This window comes from Struthio camelus, chromosome 2 (assembly GCF_040807025.1).
Source record: "Struthio camelus isolate bStrCam1 chromosome 2, bStrCam1.hap1, whole genome shotgun sequence".
Lineage (NCBI taxonomy): Eukaryota > Metazoa > Chordata > Aves > Struthioniformes > Struthionidae > Struthio > Struthio camelus.
Window position 1 is genome coordinate 27,080,752 of NC_090943.1, and position 23,714 is coordinate 27,104,465.

The 23,714-nt window shown below is 40.9% G+C and overlaps 1 protein-coding gene across 1 annotated transcript; it reads right to left on the reverse strand.

Annotated features, from left to right (window-relative positions):
* Positions 1 to 108: 108 nt before the first annotated feature.
* Positions 109 to 23,341, reverse strand: CYP51A1 (cytochrome P450 family 51 subfamily A member 1). Its single transcript, XM_068934800.1, has 15 exons — positions 23,265 to 23,341; positions 19,577 to 21,862; positions 17,866 to 18,064; positions 16,304 to 16,465; positions 12,671 to 12,791; positions 12,349 to 12,454; positions 9,129 to 9,227; positions 8,032 to 8,208; positions 6,993 to 7,119; positions 5,669 to 5,843; positions 5,407 to 5,526; positions 4,792 to 4,987; positions 4,132 to 4,227; positions 1,879 to 2,047; positions 109 to 1,202 (listed from the first exon to the last, which is right to left on the reverse strand). The coding sequence occupies exons 2-15, from the start codon at positions 21,539 to 21,541 to the stop codon at positions 1,024 to 1,026; spliced, it is 3,891 nt and encodes a 1,296-aa protein (XP_068790901.1). The 5' UTR covers positions 21,542 to 21,862; positions 23,265 to 23,341; the 3' UTR covers positions 109 to 1,023.
* Positions 23,342 to 23,714: the final 373 nt, after the last annotated feature.

A 23,714-nucleotide genomic window follows, 5' to 3' on the forward strand; every position in this document is an offset into this window, starting at 1 on the left:
GTTACACACATGTTTAGAATAGGAAAAACAGGGCAAGCCCCTGCTGCAGTAAACCCTGAAGAAAGGGAGAACAAGTTCCTTATGTGATTATTTCGTACTCAGTGTGGAATAAATTTAATTCAACTGTTCTATGAGCCAGAGCTCATTACCCTTTATTAGCATTGTTTAAACAAACACCATTTAACAATCCTGTTTGAGTCAGTACAAAGGGAAACAACATTCACACTTCATTTTCCTTGACCACTCTATACATGAAATAGGTATTCACAAAGTAAGTTGTTTGTACCATTGTCCTGTTAACCTGATACAAGTATGAAAAGTTTTCAAAATTGTTTCTAGAAAAGGATTTGCTGGTTTTTGAACCTAACCATTTTACAGCTGCTTCCAATGAGACATACATAAAAATTATTTATTCTCAGAAAAATTTCTTCTGCAAGTATTTTTGTAGTCTGCTCAGTACTCATCATCTGTACTGTGACAATGTTTAAATAAGCATGTAGGAATTTTCAGGAATGAGCCAAGACCAGAGACAGTTCACTTCACTTCAGTAGTTGCAGTCCTGTTCTCAAAGTAGAGCACCAAGGAAGTACCTTCCACCTTAGTGCCTGTTACCTGATTTACCGGAATCAGATACAGAGGCAACATACGTAGTCTTACCCCTTAAGAGGGAAAAAACAACTTCTAACCATGTTTTAGAAACAAAGATATCAGTTTGTAGAAATATCTTGTTATTTCTTCAGCTTTAAGGAAAGAGTTGGCATGCACTTCAAGTGTGTTACACAAAGAGAAGAGACAGACAGTTTTTCATTTAAAAGTTGTAAAACAAGCAATTACATACAGCAGCATTAAATGGTATGGAAAAACAAATTTAATAAATGCAAAGAACATCACAGTTGGCAGATGGCTTTCATACACAGTAGATAGAACAGTTCCCATTTGCCCTGCATTTTGCCATAGTTTTATTCAAAAGTGTGTTAGTTCACGCAACTTAAATAGATAGATAAGGTTTTTTTGCTCCAGAACTCAGAGTGACCTCCTCTTATATCTGATTACTGGGTTATTAGGTGTGTGTATCATTGTTGTATAATTTATAGTTGGGAAATAGTCATTGATGAGATCAAACTCATATAAACGAAGCAAAGTAGACCAAATGGTTTTAATCTGAACATAAGCAAAATTTTCTCCAATACAGCGATGACGGCCTAGAAGGCAATACAAAGCAGTTAGAATACTTGTTAACTCAGCTATAAAATAACCTTTGACAATTGTAAAATTTTACATGAACTGTAATCTTGTCTTTCTAAACTGGCTTTGAGCCAGCAAACATTATGTAACTACATGAAAGCCTTGTTTTTATAAATTTTCAAAACAAGGAACAGACTGAATAGTTTGGATAAGATTCTATTGTTCTGTTCTCACCAGAGTGAGAATTTAGGCGATATTGAAGGAGAGTGTACAACATTCTGAAAAGATATCAACTGCAACCGTACTGCAGCCATATTTGCAAACTGTTTTGAGTTATGAAGCTGTGTACATTTTATTCTACCTTAAAATGACTTCCTATTAACATGTTTTAACCTTGACTTAAGGACTTGAGTCATTTAAATATAACACATGCTAACCTAAAAATTTTTTTTAATAGCTGTAAATAGTACTTGGAATAGCAATTACTAAATGCAAAACTAAGGATCCTATCAATCAATCAACTGCATTTTTTCAATGGCATTTCCACAGCAAGCAAGCTTTCAGGCAGCAATAGAAAGAAGAAATACCCTCAGATACTACAGGATGAGGAGGTGCTGTAAGAGGTATGAGTCAGTTAAGTACATGGTCACTCAGGAAAACACTGCATTTCCTTATTTCCCAGTTGTTACTTACCAGCACCAAATGGAACATATGCAAATTTCTCTGCCGCTGCTGGGTTATCTTGGAGATACCGGTCAGGCTTGAAGTCTAGAGCATCTTTCCATGAGTCCTTCAGTCTGTGGTTAACAGTGGGAGACACACAGACCTGATGGCCAGGAGGAATACTATACCCAGCAACAGTCTACAAGGCAGGGAGAGAAGAACCTAAGTGTTGCAAGAAAATTCTCCTTTCTTTTTAAAATAATACGTGAAAATTAATTAGGTCTCACAACAGAATTTCAAAAGAGATTTGGCTGAGTCCGTTTAAAATTAATGCAGTCTAATATGTCATTGTTTTAATTGTGCAGGGCACAGTATTCAGGCAACTGCAGAAAGCTTTCAGATGCTTTAACTAAACTGATGATTCTACAAGAAGAATTTTAAAAGACTGCTGCTGAATGAACTTAAGATATGTTGAAAACATTTTTAAAAGCTATCACTCCCCTGACAAATAACTTGAGGTCTGTCTTATTTATACAAACAACAACTTTTCTTTTACATTTACCTAGCATGTATTGTTAGGCAAGCACAAGCCAATTTTTTTCCAAGGTAACTTAACTTAAAAAAAAAAAAAAAAACACACCCACTGGCAAACCACAGAGTCTTTAAATGGTAGTACTAAATTAAGAACTCCAGAGACACTGATGGCTAAAAGAAAGAGTCAGTTCCACCCAGTAGGACCAAGCAGGAATATGGGAGTGCATCTTCCCCTATCTAAGTAAGTGGGATGTGGGACTACAAATTAAGACTTTCATCAGTTACCACCACCACAGACTTTTGCATATCTTCAGAAACCTTTAATAATAAAATAAAGCAAATCCTGAGGCACAGCTAGTATTTCAATTTTAGCAATTTTATTTTTTTTTAAGCTCCCATCATCTTTTATCCTTAAATTTAATCTAGAAGGGTATCATTCAGGATAAAAAAAGACAGACTACGATTAATTACAGTAGCTTCTTTCTAAAGAGGCAAAACTTATTCCTGTGATGCTATTGTTAGAATACAGGTCGACATTCCTAACTAGGTTACTGTCCTTGCCTAGCTAACCTCACCTTCTGGCCAGCAGGAAAGATTAGGAACACAGGAGTGGCTGAGGGATGTGTTCTTGTTGGTATTTTTTTTTTTCCCCCCACCTGAGCAGCACGATACCCCAGCCCCCTGCTTCCCCAAAAGACACCACCAGCACACAATTCTTGTGCAACACGAGTTAGATGCTAGCTGCACCTTGCCAGTGTTACAGTTGCATCTGGTGGTGGACTAGAGAAGCGGACTGCATATATGCAGTTGTTTTGTAAAAAGCTAGTTGGCTGTAATTATTTGATGTGCAGCTAAGGAATATGCTATGCTGAGGGAGATTAACATAGCCGTTTGCACATAATCACCAAGAAAGAAAAGAAAAGTTCTCTCACCCTTTGCCTTTTAGTACAAATTTGCATCAAAAAGTGTGACAATTTTGATCTGTTCATCCAGAACACAGAAATACAGGAAGTATAATACCTAATGCGAATATAAGGCATATAAAAACCCCACAACATACCTGGAAAAAGGTTACTCAAGAGGAAATTCAAGAATTAAAGACGAGACAATATGATATACTATGATGTCACACAGTCCAAGCAGAGCTCCAGTCCCACAAAAAATACATGCAATAGCAACAGAAGTGTAAGTGGAAACAGATCTATGGATTGGCTGGTGTCCTGGACTCAACAGGACTACTTTAAGAGGTATTGAGTACTGGCATCAATGTATGTTCCTAACACATTGAAAAAAATAGGATGATTAATGCTAAGAATTGACTAAATAGGACTAAGGTAATTCTTGTTGACATAGCACAATGTCAACAAGATCTGACCCAGTAGTAAGAAGAGGTATCAGTACAGGTGAGTGGTTAAACCTAATCAGGGACTAGGAACTAGTCTAAGTAAGTAGTTCAGTACATCCTGGGATGCCACTGGCCATCACTGCTGCCAGGATGCACCGCTCACTTGTGTTCTGCCCTCTCTCAGCTGAGGCACCCCCAGCTCTGCCTGGCCTTTTCTGCCTATCTGCTCTCCAGGCAGTCAGTCTGTACCACTGTAGGGGTTAGTCCATCCCAGCTTCAGAACTTCGCACAATTCATCAAGGACAAATGTGAAGTTCCTCTCGGCCCATTCCTCTTGCCTGCCTCAGTCGCTCTGAATAGCCCTGCTTTACTGAAGTGAAGTTACATCCAGTAACTGTACTCACTTGAGGAGTTTTGGCCATTCTCATCATAGTCATTATAGGCGGTCTCAGCCGTAAAGTTTCTTTTAGACAGCGATCCAGCAAACTGAGATCCTTCAGCTGCAAATATAAAGAAAATGATCTATCAAAATATAGTCAAGTTTATTCAACGTGCACAAAAAGGTATTTTATACCATTTTAAAATTCAAAGAATAAGCACCTCATTTACATGTACTTCATTAGCTACCCTGATAAATTTCTGCTTTTTCATTTAATTCAACTAAAAAATAATTCTCTGACCAGTAGAATCAATAATGGCTAGTTCCTTATTGATCTGTCTCAGAGGTGTTTTCTGATGCCTCATTGAAGAAAAAAAAGATCACACTGCATCCTCTTCCTCAGTGGGAATACAAAGGTCTTCCTCCTCTACCCAGTTGGATCATTTTAACAGAGTTTATAGGAACTGTAATTTCTTTGATCAACACTAATATAAAATAGTAGCAGGTTGAAAAGCTACTGGAAAAGGAGGAGATGGAGGAAACACATTGGCAAACAGCATCACCACAGAGTGCTTATGACAGATTACGATTCTATTACAAAGCATACTTTTTATTACAAAGCATTACATTTTTGCAAGTGTCTGCAATATAAAAATATCCAGCAGAAATAACATAACATACGTACGTGTTCATAAGTTAATGGCGGCAAGTCATCTCCACAAACTGCTTTCTGTTCTGCATAACACTTTTCCTGTATTGACTTGTCTCTGGCTAGGAAGAAGCCAAGCCAGGCACTAGTGGTGGAGGACGTGTGCTGCCCTGCTAACAGCAACCCAATAAGCATGCCAGCAATTTCGTCATCTGTCAGGAGACGGCCGTCCCTAGGTTAAAGGACAATATGTTAGAGCTTCATTTGATGAGGTTTCCAGTTATAGTTGTGTATACAATTTTGACCAATTTAGTTTTCTTTCTCTTAGGCTGCCCACTCCAAGTGGAACAGCAGGGAGCGACAGATGCTCTGGGAAGCTTACATTACTGGAAGGCCAGAAATGAGAAAGGAAGCAATCATTCAATCACTGATGATAACCTCAGGAAGTCTGAATAAGCATTTATAATTAAACTTGTGAAGATTTTTTAGAATAGAACCAATGCTGGCAAGAAAAGGCAAGAAAAAGCAAATGCAGCACATCAGATTTTTTTTTTATTTTTGGGGCAGGGGGGAGTAGATAGGTGCAACTGAAGAATTCAAAGCTAAAGCATAACTATCTCTCAATGGCAAGTCTTCAATCCTTTAGCTTACTTATAGGAAGCATCAAGTAGAGTTTGGAGCATGTCATCTTCCTTTTCCTCAGACTTCCGACGTTTCTGGATAACCTTATAGAAGATATTCTTTATTTCTCTGTGCGCTCGATCTCGTCGTCTGCAATTCAAAGCATCTGTATTAGCCACTTTATACAAAGTAACATATAAAATGCTCATGAAGATTTCCTGGGATGTCTAAAACATCCTTACAAACAAGAAATTGGGGGAGGGGGGGGGAGCCTAAATGTTATTTTTGGTACCTGAAGCTAGGAAGAGGTAGCCAACCTGGCAGAAGCCAGGCAGCATGAGTAAATCCCCCATCCAAATCAGCATACAGCTGAGCCACCTTCTCATTCAGTAAGCTTCTTATTTCTTTCCCATGTAAGCAATGACTTGCTGTCAAAATGATTAGTTCTGAAAGGGCTTCAAACAGATCTGAGGAAAGATTTGAAAAAAAACAGTGAGAATACATTTCATGGGAGACAGTAAGTCTCACAGGTTGCAAGCTATTTTTATTTTGTAGAAGAAGAAAACTAAGTAAATAAACACAGATTCGTAATTTTAGATAGAGTTTTAGCTTGTTTTCCTAGTAAAACTTGGACTTTTGTGTGTCTATCCATCTCTCTACTAATAACATTTTTAACTAGGCTGCTGACTTCAACCTTTTTCTAAGATATTTTTTCTAGGAAACGTGCAAGGAAAGCTATTAATCCTTCCATACAAAGGAAAACTATGCAGCACAAGCTCAATCCTTACTACACATACAAGAAGTCATACAGGAACATAACTTTGAAATGCAAATCCACGGTCAACCAGTTAATTTGGCTGCTCATTAAACTACTTTGAGTATTTCTGAATTTGTTCTTTCACTATTGTCTTGCAAGAATAGCAATGGGATATGCCCAGCAGGCTAACTGAGAAAGCCAGGTAGAAAATAAAAGAAGAATCCCACTCAGATCACTATTTACTCACATGAAAATCCAGGAATCACCACCACAATGGCCAAATCCCCCTAAATCAACTGAAACACATACTGTATCTTTACACAAGTACTTCCTATCAACCTAACCTTATCAATCTTAAGCACGCAGGTCTTCAGTGTAGATGATACCCGGGCTAAGATTTCACATGAGTTCTGAGAAGGCAGTGCAGTTTTTTTTTTTTTTTTTCCTTCCCCTAGGGACTAAGAATGGTTACAGTCAACTGACTCATATCTTGGAAAACTAGCATGATTCAAGCCAGGCAATACGTACAGAGTTTATTCCCACACTAAGAAAGAATGAGTAAAACTTCTCTTCATCAATGAAGAAAAAAAAAAAAAAAAAAAATCAATGAATCAATGAATTTCTGAGCAGCTGTATTCTCCCAGAGCCTTAAATTTGAGTAAAAAAAAAAAAAAAAGTATTGTATGTTGTTCTTGTATGTTTCTTCTGATGTCCAATAGAGATTAATCTATGTCATTTTTTATTCCTTTAATAATGCTGCAGTAAATTCTTTACCAAAAAAAATACAAAACCCACATCCTGCATTGGCCTTCATTCCTTCGCAAAAAACCTGAGTGAAAAGGTATTTTATCTGGCTTACTCTTTTCTCCGCTCTCTCCCCATGTTTTGAAATACTCCTTTGTTTCTTCTTCAATCACAGACACATGCTGTTTAAACTGGCCAATATTTAGGCCAGTTTTGAGCATCTTCTTCTGCTCCAAGAACACCTAGAAGAACCAAGATGGAAGTAGTACTCAGTATAAGGATCATCATATTAATGTAATTAACAATTCGTTATTTTTTTGTACTGTAACAAGATATAAAAGGAAAAAGAAATTAGGATTAGAATTGGCAGGGTACAGCAGATATTAAGATTTGAGTAACAGATAACATTCTGTGTTTCACCTACTTTTTTTTTTTTTCCCCCCAGACAAATGTCTAATAATATCCAGACAAAATACTAGCTTAAAGGAGCTACAATTCCTTTTTCTACAGCACCAAAATAGAAAATTCTTTCCTTTTTAAGCTTTAACAATGAAGATACAAGATGCATCCAGCATTAACATATCCAATACACTTTAGACACATGATTAATAACTATATACATAACCCCAAACCTATTCAGACCTGTCCTGCAAGATCTGAATTCAGCCTGCGTTTCACATTCCGCAGCCTCCTGGCTTCATCTTCCCCCAGTTTCTCTCTTCTCCCATGCTGTAACACCTTACTTCTAATCCTGAATTGCACCTTTCCTTCCCAACTCCCTCTGATCTCGCTGCCCAGAGAGTGAGACAGAAATAGGAAGCCAACTGCTTCCCAGGGAAGTGATGAGCTTCACGCCCCCCTTAACTTTCTCTCTTTTAGATGGTTTGTAAACCATCTGAACATCTTTGTTTTACCATCTCTGGTAAAACAAGAAATAGGATCAGGACTGATGAATGGCCTAACAGCAAATAACGTAGCCTACACATGTTCAGTCTTGCTCATCCAACTGAAACTATTTATCAGCTGCATCATGCTTTGCTGTCAGAATTCCGTATGAACAATAAAACGCATCATATAGAACCAAAAGCTCATGGCTTCCTAATCAGAATTTAAACATCTTACCCTTCTACACATTTTCAGTTTAAAACACATACCATATTAGGGACATCATACGCAACTCCCTTGCCAAAGACTGGGGTGGTTAACCGAGAGTATACATCCTCTGCATTCAAATCTTCGTTTTTACTATTGAAGAGTAGAGCAGCAGCATCACTGCCCAGAAGGTACGTGAACGTCTTGCCAACCATAGTGAAACTGAAGACAGGCCCATACTAAGAGGAAAAAAAAATACCAGTTCATTTTACATAACATGAACGTGTACCATAAAAATCACGGTCTCTTGTGTTTCATATGATATTACCTATTTAATATATGACAGCATTACTTCAGTGCAGCAATTTCTGTGGCTTGAGACTGACTGTCTCCAACTACAAATCTGATATGCACATGCACCTACATAATACACTGGAAGTGTCACATGCGTAAGTAGCAATGAGGCAGAAGGAAAGAAAAGAAGAAAAAGAAAGGGAAGCTCTACAGAGGAAACTGGCACAAGTCACTATTCCCCTAAGAAGGGTCTAGAGATATAATATGAATATAAATATTTTAAACTACATTTAAAATTAGTTTTCTGTATTTTAGACACTGCAAAATACATCAATAAGTTTTACTGCACGGTAATTAAGGCTCTACTGCATTGACTTGTTTCTTTTTTTCTTTTGGACTGTTTAAATTACCGTGCTTTTATGCACCAACACTTTACCATTGCAAAGGACCTTAAAATCCATAACATGATGTACAGAGGAAGTGAGTTACTATAGTCCGACCTGGTCTCAAACAGAATAGTAAAGAGTGAGATTAAAAGACCACAAGTAAGGAAAGAAATAAAGTTATAAAAAGGCTTTTTAATTACTTGTGATTCAACTACGAACATTACCTGAATACACAGATATATTTTTCCAACTGACTCACAAGAGATATCACAGAAAATGTGGCTTTTTCAGAAACGAAGTTGCACTGTATATAAACAGATCGCCAAAAAAAAAAAACCCAGCCTACTGTGGATGTTTCATACCATACTCAAGACAGCTAATGAGAATGAACTTTTTTTAAGCAGGTCTGAAACACAGAACTTAGCAGGTAAGCACGAATATTTTAGCATATGCTCAGGCAGTCACATGGGAGAACACACCTGTTCATAAGCATTTTCCAAAAATTCAATGGGACTTTTTCCAAACGCTATCGCATGCCCCAGGAAAGGGATGCCTGACGAAATGTAAGGTGGGTATTTCTGAGGAAGAAAAAGAAAAGCAAATATTGTACTTTCTTCAGAGCACAATAAAACGGCACATTCATCCACGTAACAACCAAACACAAGAGAGGCTCTCTATGTATTTTAAGTTTTTTTGTGAAAAACCCAACTTCGGACGACTAATTTATTTTCTTAATACGGTACGACCGGGCAGCAGAGATTGAAATAAGCATTCTCGCTAACCTGCCCCTGAAATTAAAGCACGCAGATATCGCCACCGAAAAGCAGCCAGTCAAAAAACAAACACGGAGTAATGATTAACTGACTCCCGAAAGCACCAGCCTCGATTTAGGAACAGATTTCATGCGTAGGTGGAAGCATTCCTTTCACCTTCATTCACGCGGCAGTAACGGGCACGGGCTTTGCCTCCACCAAACCCACGCAGCTCGGTCCCGGGTGGCACCAAGCAGCTGAGGGCAGGGTCGAGCCCGCGCAGCGTCCCCGCCAGACACTCGCCCGGGTGGGGGGGGGGGGGGGGGCGGCGGGACGCGCTCCGCGCTCCGCTCCGCACAGCCTGCGCCCGCCGCGGCCCGGCCGCCGCCGTGCCCCCACCCGCCTCGCCCGGCAGCACCACGGTGCCCCCTCCCTCGGCGCCCACCTCCTGGTCGGAGCCGACGTGGCGCCGGTAACCGAGCTGGAGCAGGTAGCCGAGGCTCAGCACGAAGGCGGAGGCGGCCAGCACCAAGGAGAGGGGGCTGCCGACGGCCACCCGCTCCAGGAGGCCGCCGCCGACGTCCAGCAGGCTCAGCATCTCCTCAGCGACCGGCCGGGCGGACGAGCGGGCGGCGGCGCCGACCTGCCGCTAAGCCGCGCGCGCGCGCCCCGCCCGCCGCGCGCCGCGGCGCTGGGCTGATCTCTGCCCATTTGACGATTCCCGGAGCCGGAGCCAATGGGCAGCCGCGCGCCACGGGGTGACGGCATCTGCCGGGCTGCGAGAGGGCGTGATTGGGTGGGCGGACGGGGGAGGGGCGGGGCGCTGCCGCTGGCGGGGAGGCCGTTGACGCCAGGTGGCCGCGGGGCGCCCTGCGAGGGCTGGCGGCGCTCGGCCGGCGCGGGGCGGGGCGGGGCGGGTTGCTGCGCCGCGAGCGGCACGTCGGGCTTTCTGCGGTGGGTGTGGCGGCCGGGTGGCCTGTCCCGTGGTTTGGATGCCCGTGTTCCCGTTGTGATTGGTGCGCGTTTGGTTCACGATCCCAGCAGCGCTTCTAGGTTAGTCTGCTCTGAAAGGAACCCAGTTGCTGCGCACGAAAACCAGCATGTGAAGCAAGTCAAGGCGAGCACGCGGGCTGAACTGCCGGGCGCGCTGCGTGCCTCCAAACCAAAGGCTGACCTCGGCACAGACAGCAGCACACCAGAAACTCCTCTCCCACACCGCAGCTCTCCTGAACGCCTTCGCCGATGTTTTCTTCAGTCAGCTGAAATGCCCTCGAGACAACCAGAAGTGTACCCGCCTCGTTCAGCTCCTCCCTATAGTCTGCACAGCTGCAGGATTACTACTAATTACTATTAATGATTACCAGTAATTACTACTTACTGTGAAGGCAGAACATCAGGCTCACAGGTTGCTCTCATGGGCTGCTAGCCAAGCCTGAAGTCTGTTTTAACACTTCTTCATTGCTATCTAAAGTAGCTAGAATAAAGCTAGTACGGGTGGGTATGTCTAGCGGTGACACAGTTATGCCTTTGCTGGCGCTATGGGTGTGCGTCTTCAGCGTCGCTCAGCCTGAAGCCTTACCTAGTTTCAGTTCTCATGGTGCAGCGTTCAAAAAGACTCCAGTGGCTGAGCACGTCTGCGCAAGACAGTGCCTAGAGCATCATCGGCCATTTCAAAACTGCTAAACGAGAGCGAGGCCCGTTCGGATCCCTAGGCTTGAGGCCAAGCAGTATGAATTGAGTTGCCTCCACTGCACGTAGGGCCTGCACGCGCCCCCTGTACACCAGACTGGCCGAATCTACAACATAGCACATGAACCTAGTGGGTCTCGTCTGCACCACCTGGGGTACCCCTGCGACCATAAAGTAATATTTTTTTCCACTTCAAAATGTCTGTAGTAATTTACTGTGTTCCACGCCACCTGAATGGTGCTCTTACAATGTGAAACGGAGCATGTGCATTGCACGGCCCAGAGCACCACAAGAGGGAATATGGGAATGTTTATGATTAAAGACTTGCACGGATAGTGACAGAAGATGGCGCAGGGTGGGGAGAGCCAACGCCTTGCAGTATCATCTATATTGTTTTTTGGAAGTTGTTTCTGAAGCGGATTGTCCTCAGAACCATGCCAGCTTTGTCTTGGAGAGGGCTCTGGCACAGCCCAAAGCAGAGCCAGATGCCAAGTCAAGTCAGGTAGTAAGGACAACTCAGTGCTTGAGCTCACGCCCTTGCTCTCTTATGTAGCAGTGTAGGTGTTTCCATTGATGCCACGTGCTTTATCGGTAGACACGGTAGACACCTAAGCTCCCTGTTTCTAAACACATTTCCCATATTTTGCGGTCACTGGGAAATGGCGTGTTTCTTCCTGATGCTTATGTACTGCTTTCAGGTAAGCCAGAAAGATAACTGTTGGAGCTCTGTGCTCTGAGCTCTGTATATTTTCAGGATGCCTCCTGTATCTTCATATAGCTTCAAACTACATTCTAAAATTGCTCTGAATACCCTGCTAAAACTATGAAGGAAAATTTTTCACTTCATAATCATTATTCAAGAATTTAAACGGGGAATATCACAACAATGAAACAAACAACTTGATGTAACAGATGTAAGGCATTCTACTCAATTTAACGTCACTTTAAGTACATTTTTAAACAAATTAAAATTATTTCACTTTGGAAATCAAAAAAGGTACTTTTTTTTTTTTGAATATATTCCATTTGTAAAAGATAAACAGAAGATTCTACAAAGTGGTTCAGAAACAGGCTGAGCTTCTCTCAAGATATGGTATGCTCAAAGTGATAATACTTTCAGGGGGAAAAAACTGACATCACAAATTTTCTTTCCTTTCAGAAATACTCTTTGTACATTACATGCTCACAATTTTACTGATTGTGAACAGAGTTTTAAAGCTTTCACTTTGTTGATGAGATAATGCATGCCTGTCATTACTAGGATTCTGATTAGTTTATCTATCATTTCAGCAGAAGATAGGACTTGGTTTTCACTTCTCCAAATGTTCAGCGCTGTAGTGATTTTCTCTTCCGGCTTAACAGCCCTGTTAGGAAAAGAGTTATGAAGAGGAAATGTTTGAAAAAATCTAAGATTTGGAGGTACTTAATGAACTTTACATAGACGTACCTACTCAGTATTTAACAAAAACATATCATGAATTTTATAATCAAAATATTGTTTATTGACTTCATAAAACGGAAAGGAAAGGAAAACGGGAAATAAAATTAACAAGATTCTGCTACAATAATCTGTATCTAACCTGCTATTTTCAAGAGACTTGATGTCAGCGTGATGAAGTTGCAGTTTCTGGCAGAAAAATTCAACATTTTCGTAAGGAACGTTGTCAGCAATCACTTCTAATATCTTCTGCAATATTTTCGCTAAATAGAAACATATAAAGTAGTATCCTTAATTAAATTAAATGGTGTATCTTGTCTAACAGATGTTCTATAAATGCTGTTTACCGGCTTCAGGATTTTTCTAACTACCAAATACCATTTTCTAAGGCAATGTCTCCATCCTGGAGGATGCATCATCACCTTCTCTCCCTGATAACCCCATTGGGGAGGAGATCAAATGCCCATCATCTAAGGGAGGCCTGGCCCCCAACCAAAGGGGCTGTAAAACCCAAGGCAATCTCTGGTACACTGCTAAGTCTCTTGTAGTTGCTCCAGACCATCTGTCTTTTTTCATTGCTACGTTATCAGTGGTTTTCATTTTCTTGAATTTCAAGCAGCACAGCTCCAAGCTCCATTTGCTTGAGACAGCAGAGCGAAGAAGCACAGGCTGTGCTTCTGGACCATCTGTCACACGATACAGGAAGAGTGGGGTAGGGAGGTACTGTCTTGAAAACGCTTTTGCACAGTGATCATCTGCATCACAGTTCAGCTCAACACCAGTCAAGAGTGAGGCACCTTATCAAAGCCAACTGCATATACCTGAATAGCTCACACACGCTAAGAATACAAATCCATCTCTCTCTTACGTGACAGAAAATAAGTGTTACAATTGGCAGGATTAGAGCTTACTGCATTTGCGCTGCATAAGGTGGTGAAGCAGTGGCTGCAACACTCTTCTGTTTGGTCTTCATCAGGCTATGAAAGGACTTACTCTGGGCTCAGCAAAATCACTGCAGAGTGGAGTTTAGGGACATTGGGAGAGAAAAGCACCACTTATTCCTTCATGTGGGCAACCTCTAGAGTCAGGGATAATAACAGCGCAAAAATATCGAGATAATCTCTTTTGGAACGGTCTATCCACGGCATGCTACATAAAGACTGCCTTTTTCTCAGATGGAAGGAATGTATGCCTGCTTCTCCTGCAGCAGGAACAAGATCTTGGTAGTTGTAGCGGGATTAGGTAACCTGCAGCGATCAGTACAGACTCTGTCACATGCCACACTGGACCACTCCAGATATGGAGAGCATATGGGATATGCACCACTCTGGTTATCCACACAGTACGCAGCAGCCGCACAGAAGCAGGAATGGCACTTCATTGCTGATCTCCAAGGTTACACCCACCTCCTTGGTTAGCACATGAAGCAGCAAAACGTTCTCAATGAACTTACCCGCTAGAGATGGCTACAAACCCGTTAGCAGGGAAGTGCTATTACTGTTGTACCTTCCTTCCCCATACACGTTATAGAAAGTCTGACTTTGCCTTTGCCTGTGCTTGCAAGATCCCTTTCTACAATCTCAGCTACAGGTGACTGCAGCAATGCAGAGGTCACTAGACGATATCACGGCCCCTGGGCTTCGGGACACCTACAGTAGCCTATATACCACCACCTCCACGTAACGATCCTGGGACGTCATCTCCAAAGAATGGGTCTACTCCAAGTGTTCTCATTCCTGATTTGGTCTAGGGAAGTAGATGTTTGGGGAGAAGAAGCACCAGCAAAAGTACAGCGTAGTCTCTATCTCCAGACACTATCAAGAACTTACATGCTTTTTATCTATGCCTCCACAGGTTCCATGCACAGAGGCATGGAAGGCTTTCACTGTGCCACCCCAGAACCCTGCAACAGCAGGCAACAAAGGAGTGTCTTTTTTAGGGTATACCAGAATAACGCGCAACATCCATAATCAGCATCTGGAATGACTGAGGGCACAGGTCTGCCTCTGAGTGGAGCAAGCCTGACCCAGGAGTACAACAGCAGACAGGCAGTGCCTCCTAGCTGAGATGCACAAGGAAGCTGGAAAGCAGATATAAACAATTCCTTCCAGTGCTTCAGCATCAACTTGCCTGGGCCTCCTCTTCAAGAACCCTTACTATAGTCTTCATCCTGCATGAGCCATCAGTCTTCAGGCTGTGGAAACACGTCCACCTCGCTTACAGTTATTTCTCTAGTTGCTTTTTAACTGGTATATTCTCTTGTGTCTTCTCTTGCTTTGTAGGTTTGTCTCTGTTTTCTCTCTTTTATCATTTGTGACTGGTGACTATTGTCTGGTTTTTAGTTAGTCGTGAGTTCTTTATTAAAAACATTGGAGTGACCATGTGGGCCAACATTTTCTGTTTTGGTAAATCTTAACCAGTAAAGTTATACTTTGGTGTTGAGAAAGGTATTAAGTTATTTTTGTAACTTTGCCAGGTCTCTGGCAAAGTGGATAGCTAGGCAGCCTGAAGGGGAAGGATGGCACAGGGATGCAGGCAGTACTAGAAACTTAAGCTGAAAAGAGCAGGTGTGAAAAGCCATTCTGAGCTGTGCAGATAATGATAATGACATAGTACTGTTAGGATTAATGGGTTTTGCTAGGATAAGGCTAACAGAGCATTCAGATGAGATCATCTATTAATACAAGAATACTAGGGAATTCAGGATGTTTGGGTGAAGAAAATACCAAAAAAGAAAAAAAGTTTTGTGCTCTTTTTGGTTGTAGGAGCTGTAGGAGCACAGCAAAGCGTAGTTTTCTCTTCAGCTTCTTGGGGTGAGAGGAGAAAGGTGCTGAAAGGGAGGAATAAAGGGTCTTTTATTTTGGGAGATGAGGGGTAGGGATTAGCAGAAAGAAATTTGGGATGGGAAGAGAAAGCCTAAGAGGAATCAAAAATAAACAATAAAACTTTTTTTTTATTTTGCTAGGGGGGCGAGATTGAAGAGAAAGAAGGTTTTGTTTGTTGTTTTGGGTACTGTGAGAACAGGAGTCCTCCCTTGATGGCAGTGGGCCTGTGCTTGTGTGCGCTAGGTAACATAGTTTACTTTGCCCAGATGTTGCCAGAGGCAAGGAGAGGCAGTAACGTTATAATAGAATTCAGCACAGGCAGATCATCTGACATGCTTTCAGTGCTTCACAATTAATAACACTGTATAGGCAGGTCATAGAAAAGCCATGATATAGATGGATGCTTAGATTTTGCATTCTCAAGAGCTGAAAAAGGTAGAGGAGGTCAAAAAGGAGTGAGATGCTGTTCTGTTCTCAGAGCAGATGACACCTCTGGATGAGCAGAATTTAGATACCTTTAAATATGTACATTTCATTTATCTGTGCCTGTTTGGTTTTCTGTTATGAATACAGTCCTGAGACCCCAATTTTAGTTTTTGGCTGTCAACTTCCATTTTTGTAAAAGGTACTAATGCAGCAACATAATCTTAGCTCTGAACTACAGCTTTTTAATCTGAAGTCTCTATATGCAAACCCCTGTACAATAATAATATATACATCCTTGTTGATTCCTCAGTCTGTATGATGCCTGCAAAGTAAGTACGTGAACACTAATAACCATAATTTAAGTACTGCTGACACTAACCAAAATCAGCGAGGAAAAGAAATAGAACCAGTACTGATAATGACGTTTAAAATTAACAACATGGATTTTCCACAGCTCCTTTAGCTACCTAGTAGCTACCTTTAATGCACCAAAATACGTAATAATATACTGGTTCTTAACATACCATCTCTTTCATCAGCACTTTCCAGATAGCACAGAATGGGATGTAGCTGCTTTCCTTTACACACCTCTTGCAGTGGTTCAGACAGAGCATTTCCATCAAAGTTTATATCTGTCAGCAAATGAAGATGACGAAGACCAGCAGGCAAAGATATCAGGCGATTTCCTGATAAAATACACAGAAATACCTAATTACATCTGCATCATATTAATCAAAGAAGCATGCGACACGTCTAGTGAAGTGAGGATTTTTTTTTTAATTTTGTAATGAGCTCAGCACTGCATAAAGAAGGGAAGTCAGTTTTTGCCTCAAGCAATTTATTGTTTCAGGATTTGAATGAAAGATCAATAAAGATAACAGGAATCTTTCCACTGATTTCATAGTCTGTGGCACTGACCTCATGGCTTACTATCGTGTGAAGCTGAGAGAGAATCTTGTAGAAGTTAATGTTGGCATCATCAAAATTATTCTTTACGAAGGACAGAAGGAAGAAAAGGAAATTAGATGGTACACAAGAAATAAAAGGTATTTAAAAGTAGTTTAAGGGAGAGTTAGAAAGGGTTCAGCGACAACAAAAAGTGCAACAAAGGCAGAGGCAGATGGAAATAAAAGCAAAGGAGGAAGCAGAAAAGCGGTTAAGCAGAGATTTCAGAAGATGAAGTCTGTGCATCAGCATAACGGGGTAGGAAAGTAAGTGAAGGGACATGAAAGAAGGGCAATACAATTAGAGCAGTATAGGATGAAGAGACTTCACAACTGTAAAAGTGGTTTGTAGCAGTGTAGGTAAAAGTACTCCTCGGCCCAAAGGATTTTACACAGTATCAGTCAGAAAACATTTGAATAAACTTCCAAAGCAGCCCAGCTGTCTGTAAAGCAGAGCAGCTAGGCAGGAAGGGATCCTTTTCAGGGATCAGCTTCAGCTAATAGCAAACACGCAGCTTACCAAGCTAACAAGACACATGTCTTGGATGGGAGCAGACACATGGGAACGTAGCGCGGAGCATGGCAGCTTTATTTATGTGTGGCCATACCTGAGATAACCAGGTGCATGGGGCTCTGCATGCAGCTTATCTTTATGTCCTAGCATCTGTAACAGTTAATTCACATTCCAAGTGAATCATCCACACACAAAAGACACTAGACTATATTATACCAGCAGCATTAATCAGACATCTGAGCAGATAGCATGAGTGCAATCTACAAAAGATATGCATTCTTTGCAGCAGAAAAATATCAGTCCTGTAACTGATAGGACCCTGAACAATAAAGTCTGTAGTGACTGATGCTTAGTGGCTGGCAGGGCTATGATCATGTTTGCAAAAATCATGTCACTTAAACGTTTCACAGATGTGTCTCTGAATCAGCTTTGTTAAAAATATTAAATTTAAGAGAGGATGCTTGCTTAGAAGGCACGAAAGATAACAACAGCCTACATTAAAAACTGGAAGGCTGTATTTTCCTCAGTTCTTTTTTCATCATCATCTTATCTTGTGGTATATTTATACTCGTCAGGGGCATACCTCAATGCTTAAATTTTACTAAGGGATTGAATGCCTGATACCTACCACTCAGGTCAAGCTGCTGTAGATTTCTTAGCGATGTAATAGATGTGGGGAGCTGACTGATTTCATTATTATTTGCAATTAAATGGACCAAATATTCCAGTTTCCCTATGCCATCTGGAATTTCCTTTAATGCATTATGAGATACGTCAAGCTCTCGGAGGCAAATCAATTTAGATATCTCCTCTGGAACCTCTGTTAACTAATAAAGAAATAAAACAATTGCTGCATTATTCACTTACGTAGATACAACTTTTTCTATTCTGTAAAAAGTTAAAAAGGTACTTTTTCCTGCTGGCAAAACACCGTTCCGTTATTTATTTCTAACAATAAAAGCTGATGACATTCCATTCTACAGAAAATTAATTTGTTATTTTCTGATAAAAATGCTGATGCTGAGCATAGAAATTTGCAGGGAAGTTTTTTCAACAAAATAACAGGACTGCAATAAAAAACATACAGTGGAATAACATCTCTATAGCTGGAGCTTCAGAAGAGTTTTTTTTTGTTATCACTAATGAATCAGAACAGAAAAAAATTTACCCTCTCAGAAGAGCACTCAGACTTTTATTTTCTCGGTCTTTTCAGCCACAAGGAAATGAAATATCTATTTTTCTTCTGTTTGGTTCTGTTCTTTTCTTGGTCTCTTCTATTTTCCTTCTAGGAACTCTAACTGTCCTCGAACTGATCAGACTATCACGGAAACTAGTGCTACAGCTCTCTGAGAAATGGACATAAGATCTGTGTTGCTGGGTCTGAAGGAAGTAGGTCCTTGGCAGGCATCATAATCACATTTGAATTCATACAAAGAAATATGAGTCCTTTATGAAATCAGATATGAAATGTGGATTTTGCAAATTCTGGTAAATAGAGAGATTTAAAAGCCTTTTTTTTTTTTTTTTTTTAAATGAGTGAGCCAAAGCTTGTATCAAAGCTTGCATTTGCTTCACAAACAGTATTTTCTTTACTTTCAACTGACCGTGAGCACAGTACCATTTTTTCCATGAGAGCTACTCATCTGATTTTTTTAATCAGAAAAGAAGTTCATCAGGCTTAGATTTCCTCAGGAGAATACTTTGCCCTGTTCATTAGTATAAAAAACAAATTAAGCATTTCCCCGCTGGATTTTATCAATGTGTAGCAATTTTTTCTGCTATAAGAAATGGAAGATCCAATATAGGTTTTCTTGTTGGAATTAGTGAGAATTTAATGACAGTCTAATTTTAATAAGTATGGCAATTTGGAAGGTGGTGTTCATTTCACAGAGAGGAATCCTGGGGGCATGCTAAATCTACCAAATTGCAGCTAGCCATTTTGTCTCTCACTATCCATAAGGATAGGAAATACATAATTTCATAATAATACTAAAAGAAGAGAAAATATATGGTCTGTTTCAGATCAGTCTGATTATCCAAATATCACCTCAAGCTATACCTAAATCACGCTATATAAGATGAGGTTCGTGTCTAGTATTTCTAAATAAGTTTGCATGCCTTTAAAAATCCTGATAAATTTTTGTCCAGTTCTGATATTAAGAATGGGTGATTACATATACAGATTTGCATCTTTACAAACTGCTTTTCTGCTGTTTACTGTAGGTGTATTCAAACACAAGAGCTTTTACATCTATTAGGAGAAAGTCTATTATTAACTTTGCAGCATAACAATCTGTGCAACACAAGTTTTTCTTACCTAAAAGGAAACGTTCTCTTACCTTCACCCCATTCATTTGGCACACTGTCAATTTCTCCAGTGATGAAAGATGACATATTTCAGAAGGGAAAGATAGAAACTGGTTGTTGGATACATTCAGTTCTTTAATCACTTCCAGACTGCTAATCTGTAAAGGAATGCTCTTTATCTGATTATCTGAAAGGCTGAGTGTTTGTAAACTCTTTAAAGAACACAGTTCTTCGGGAAATAAGTCCAATTTATTGCAGTGTAAAAGAAGTACCTGGAGAGCCTTCATCTCAGATACCATTGCTGGCATGCTATTGATTTCATTCTCACTTACATCCAAGTAAATTAATTTTGTAAGGCTACACAAGCATGCAGAAAAAGAGGACAGTTTATTTTTGCTTAAACATAGATGCTCCAAATTTTTAATGTAAGAAATTCCAGGTATTATTTCTGAAATGCAGTTTCCACTAAGATTTAAGCACTTAAGATCAAATAGTGCACACAATGCATGTGGAAATTGAGAGAGCTTATTATTGCTGAGATCAACTTTGGTTATCCACATACAATTTTTTAATTCAACAGGAATGTATGTCAGTGCATTTCCAGAAAGCTCTACTACGGAGAGGTCTTTAAAATGTGACATTTGTTCGTCCAGTGAGGCCAGCTGGTTCCTACTTAAGGAAAACTCCTTTAAGTGCTTAAGTTTGTGAATATTAGCAGGAAGCTGGGTTAACTGATTATCATGTAGAATGAGATATTTCAGCATGGTACAGTTGCAAAGATTCTCTGGAATGTTTCTGAATAAATTTTTTGCAAGGTTCAGAAACCTCAGTTCTTGTAAATTCTCAACTTTATCTGAAAGAAACTCCAGTTTGTTATCATCAACTCTGAGTTCTTCTAGTTTTGTCAACTGAAAAAGCTGCACAGGCAAAAATATAAGCTTATTGCTACTGATTGAAAATTCCCGTAGTTTCTTGAGCTCTTTAATGTCCTTTGGCAAGCTCTGAATCAAATTCTCACATATGCTGAGTTTTACTAGATTAGGAAGGTAGCAGACAACCTTTGGGAATATTAAGATCTGATTGGAATCAATGTTGAGTACCTTCAAATTTTTCATGTCAGCTATGGTATCTGGCAAAGTTTTTAGCTTGTTCCCTGCAAGTTCTAAAGTTTCAAGGTTTTTCAGTGCAAAAGGAAATTCATCAATGTTGTTGTGACTGAGAAAGAGTTCCTTAATATTTACAAGTTTTGGTAATTCTTTAGGGAGATATGATAACAGGTTGTGGCTGACATTTAATACTGTTAGCTTATGAAGTAAGGAAATTTCTGGTGGCAGTGATGTCAACCTATTTCTTTCAACTAACAGGACTTCCAGATTAATTAGATTACCTATATTTGAATGCAATGCTTTTATTTCATTGTTGCATAAATGCAAATATTTTAAATGTTGATTTTGAAAAATGAGCAGAGAAACGTCCCTTAATCCTTTATCGTTTAGCGTAAGGGTGAAATTCTCATCCTTTTCTTCAGGTAATGTATATGTTGATTCACCTTCAGCATTTTCAGGATTCCCTCCCGATGGTAACGTGTCTGTTTTGGCATCTTCATCAACAGCTTCTGACAAAGTTTGGTATAGTTCTCCAGTATTCTTTTCAGCTGATGGAAGTAGTTTGTATTTTCTCACATCTGCTTCAGAGACACCTGGAGGCACGGTGGCAGCATTTATCTCGGCTGAGAATTCATATTCATGTCTTTTTTCAGGCAAGTCACTTTTAGATACATTTTCAGTCATTTTATGGCTTTGCTCATTGTCATCTGCTTTAGGCGCTTCATATGAAATTACATGCTGACTTTCTGTACTGTCAACTACTTTAGGATTCTCTGATGAATGTAATGAGTCTTTCCTGGAATCATTTTCAGGAAACTCGTGAAAGCTTTCATTTAGTCCTTTTGTATTTAGACCGCTTGAGATTTCATCTTCTTCTGTCTCCAGAGACATGGTCGCTGTTCAGCTGTTTCTCGGCTGCTAATTAATTCTTTTCAGTATTTTTTAAGAAATCAAACTGTAAGCATGAAACCTATATGGAGTAATATATACTTCAACATTAGTAGACAAAGCTTGTAAGAGAACTTGATAAAAATCTAGACTTCTTCCACGTTTGTGAACTTGTCCATTTCTCTATGTACCAAAAACAAGCTGTTATTTACTGTAGTGCTTGTTACTTTAATATAACGTTTTTCCAGATGACAGACTACAGATCACAAACCACACATCACAAAGACGTGATCTGTTTCTTGAGATTTTGTAGAATCATCAGATCTGTTAAATGCAGTTATTAAGTTTAAAAAAAAAAGTAAAAAAGAGTTTAAGATCTTAAGAAACAGAAGCCTTAATTTAGACTTCCTAAGTTTAAACTTAAACACCTAAGTGGCTTTAAAATGCTGAGTATGCAATCAATCCCGTTAATTTGTTAACATGCTTAAATTATAAATGTGTTTACTTTTAAGCTGCTTAAAAAATCATGCACAAATATTTATCATAATAGCCTTTAAGTAGAAAGAATTGCTTATCTCAATATAAACATATTGGGATGTATATATGTGAATATAAATGTGGAAATCCACATCTGTAGCCATCTCACTACCATAATGATAAACTGCTATGGATTTGATTCTGTTCTCATAATGCAGTCATCGCCACCAAAGGAACTTACTGCTATGCTACACACAGTTCTGAACGGTTCTTCGCTTTTCATAGTAAACAACAGTGGAGTAGGTTGGCTTATTTCAGTTTGTTGATATGTACACTAATCCTGAACTGTGCTTTCAGAAACACTTGAAAAAGGTAACAGATGCAATACTCTGTGTACACGCCACAGAGGAGAAATCAAACACAGAAGAGGTCCGTTTTGTCTTGGGGTACGTTTGGTCCACTGGAGTTTTGGACAGCACAGGATCAGTAGAAACTCAAAGGCTTGTTTCATTTTAGCTCAACCTATCTCAGGCAACGGACACTGCTTAGCCTGGTGGATAGTCTGTAGTTCTCCAGAGCCCTGTTTGCGTGCTCTTTCTGCTTTAAAACTTCAGATTACTATTTTACACTTTCAGCCTCTCACCTCATTAGTGAGGTACTCTCATAAACATTATTTGTCCAGTCTCATTGGAGTCCCTATTGACAAACCAAAGCTCACAGTTTGTCTTTTCCTCTCCCCTTACTGGCAGCTCTGTACCACTTTATCTTAAAAACAAATACTTCAAACAGGAGTCCCTCGAGTAGCTTTACATTTTTTTTCCTGTGTCCCTCAACACCGGTCTTTCTGCTGATGTGGCAGAGCTGAACAAAATGATTATCACATCCTCACCTCCTACTTAGGAAAAAGGTTTTAAGGTGAAGAGGAACCTTTGCAAACCTGGCTCCTCGTTTCTGTTGAGCGCCTGTTTCTTCGTTTGTATTCCCCAGTAACAGCACATTTTCTGAAGCACCTCTTGCCGTCAGCTGGGACGGGGAGGGAATGGCCTGCTCTGGCGGGGGAGCGCCTCCCCGCCGCACCGAGGCCTCCCGCTCGGACCAGCCGCTGCCTCCCCTCGGCCGCAGGCAGGAGCAGCCCCGGAGCGGGGTGGAGCCTGGCACCCCACCCCTGCCCTGCCCTGCCCTGCCCTGCCCTGCCCTGCCCTGCCCGCGCCGCGCCGCGCCGCGCCGCGCCCGGTCCCCGCCGCCTCACCGCACGCCGCCGCCGCCGCCGCCGCCGCCTCAGCGTGGCTGCCGGTTGCCGCGGCAACTAACGGCGCCTGCTCCCCCGCCCCCAGGAGCTGCTGCGCAGGCGCGGCGGGGGAGGCGCTCGCCCCGCGCAGCCTCGCGCACCGCTGCCAGGGCGCGAAGCGGCGAACGTGACGCAGGCCGCGAGTTTAAGGCCGGAGAGCAATTTATGGATAATTTCATTTCTGCAGCCCTTCGGTCTATGGCTAAATCTCAAATCAGTGCCGGTAGCAGGCTTTTCCCACAGAGAAGGGCAGCCAGTGCGAGGTTGAAATCCTGGGTGATTGCGGGGCCTGCAGTTAGAGTCGAAAACCCATCCCATCAGCAAATGGCTCAGTTTAATGTTCTGCCTGTTGTTTTTCAGATTTCACTGTTCAGCTCCTATTTTGGCTTACTCTGCCCACCTGAAGTATGC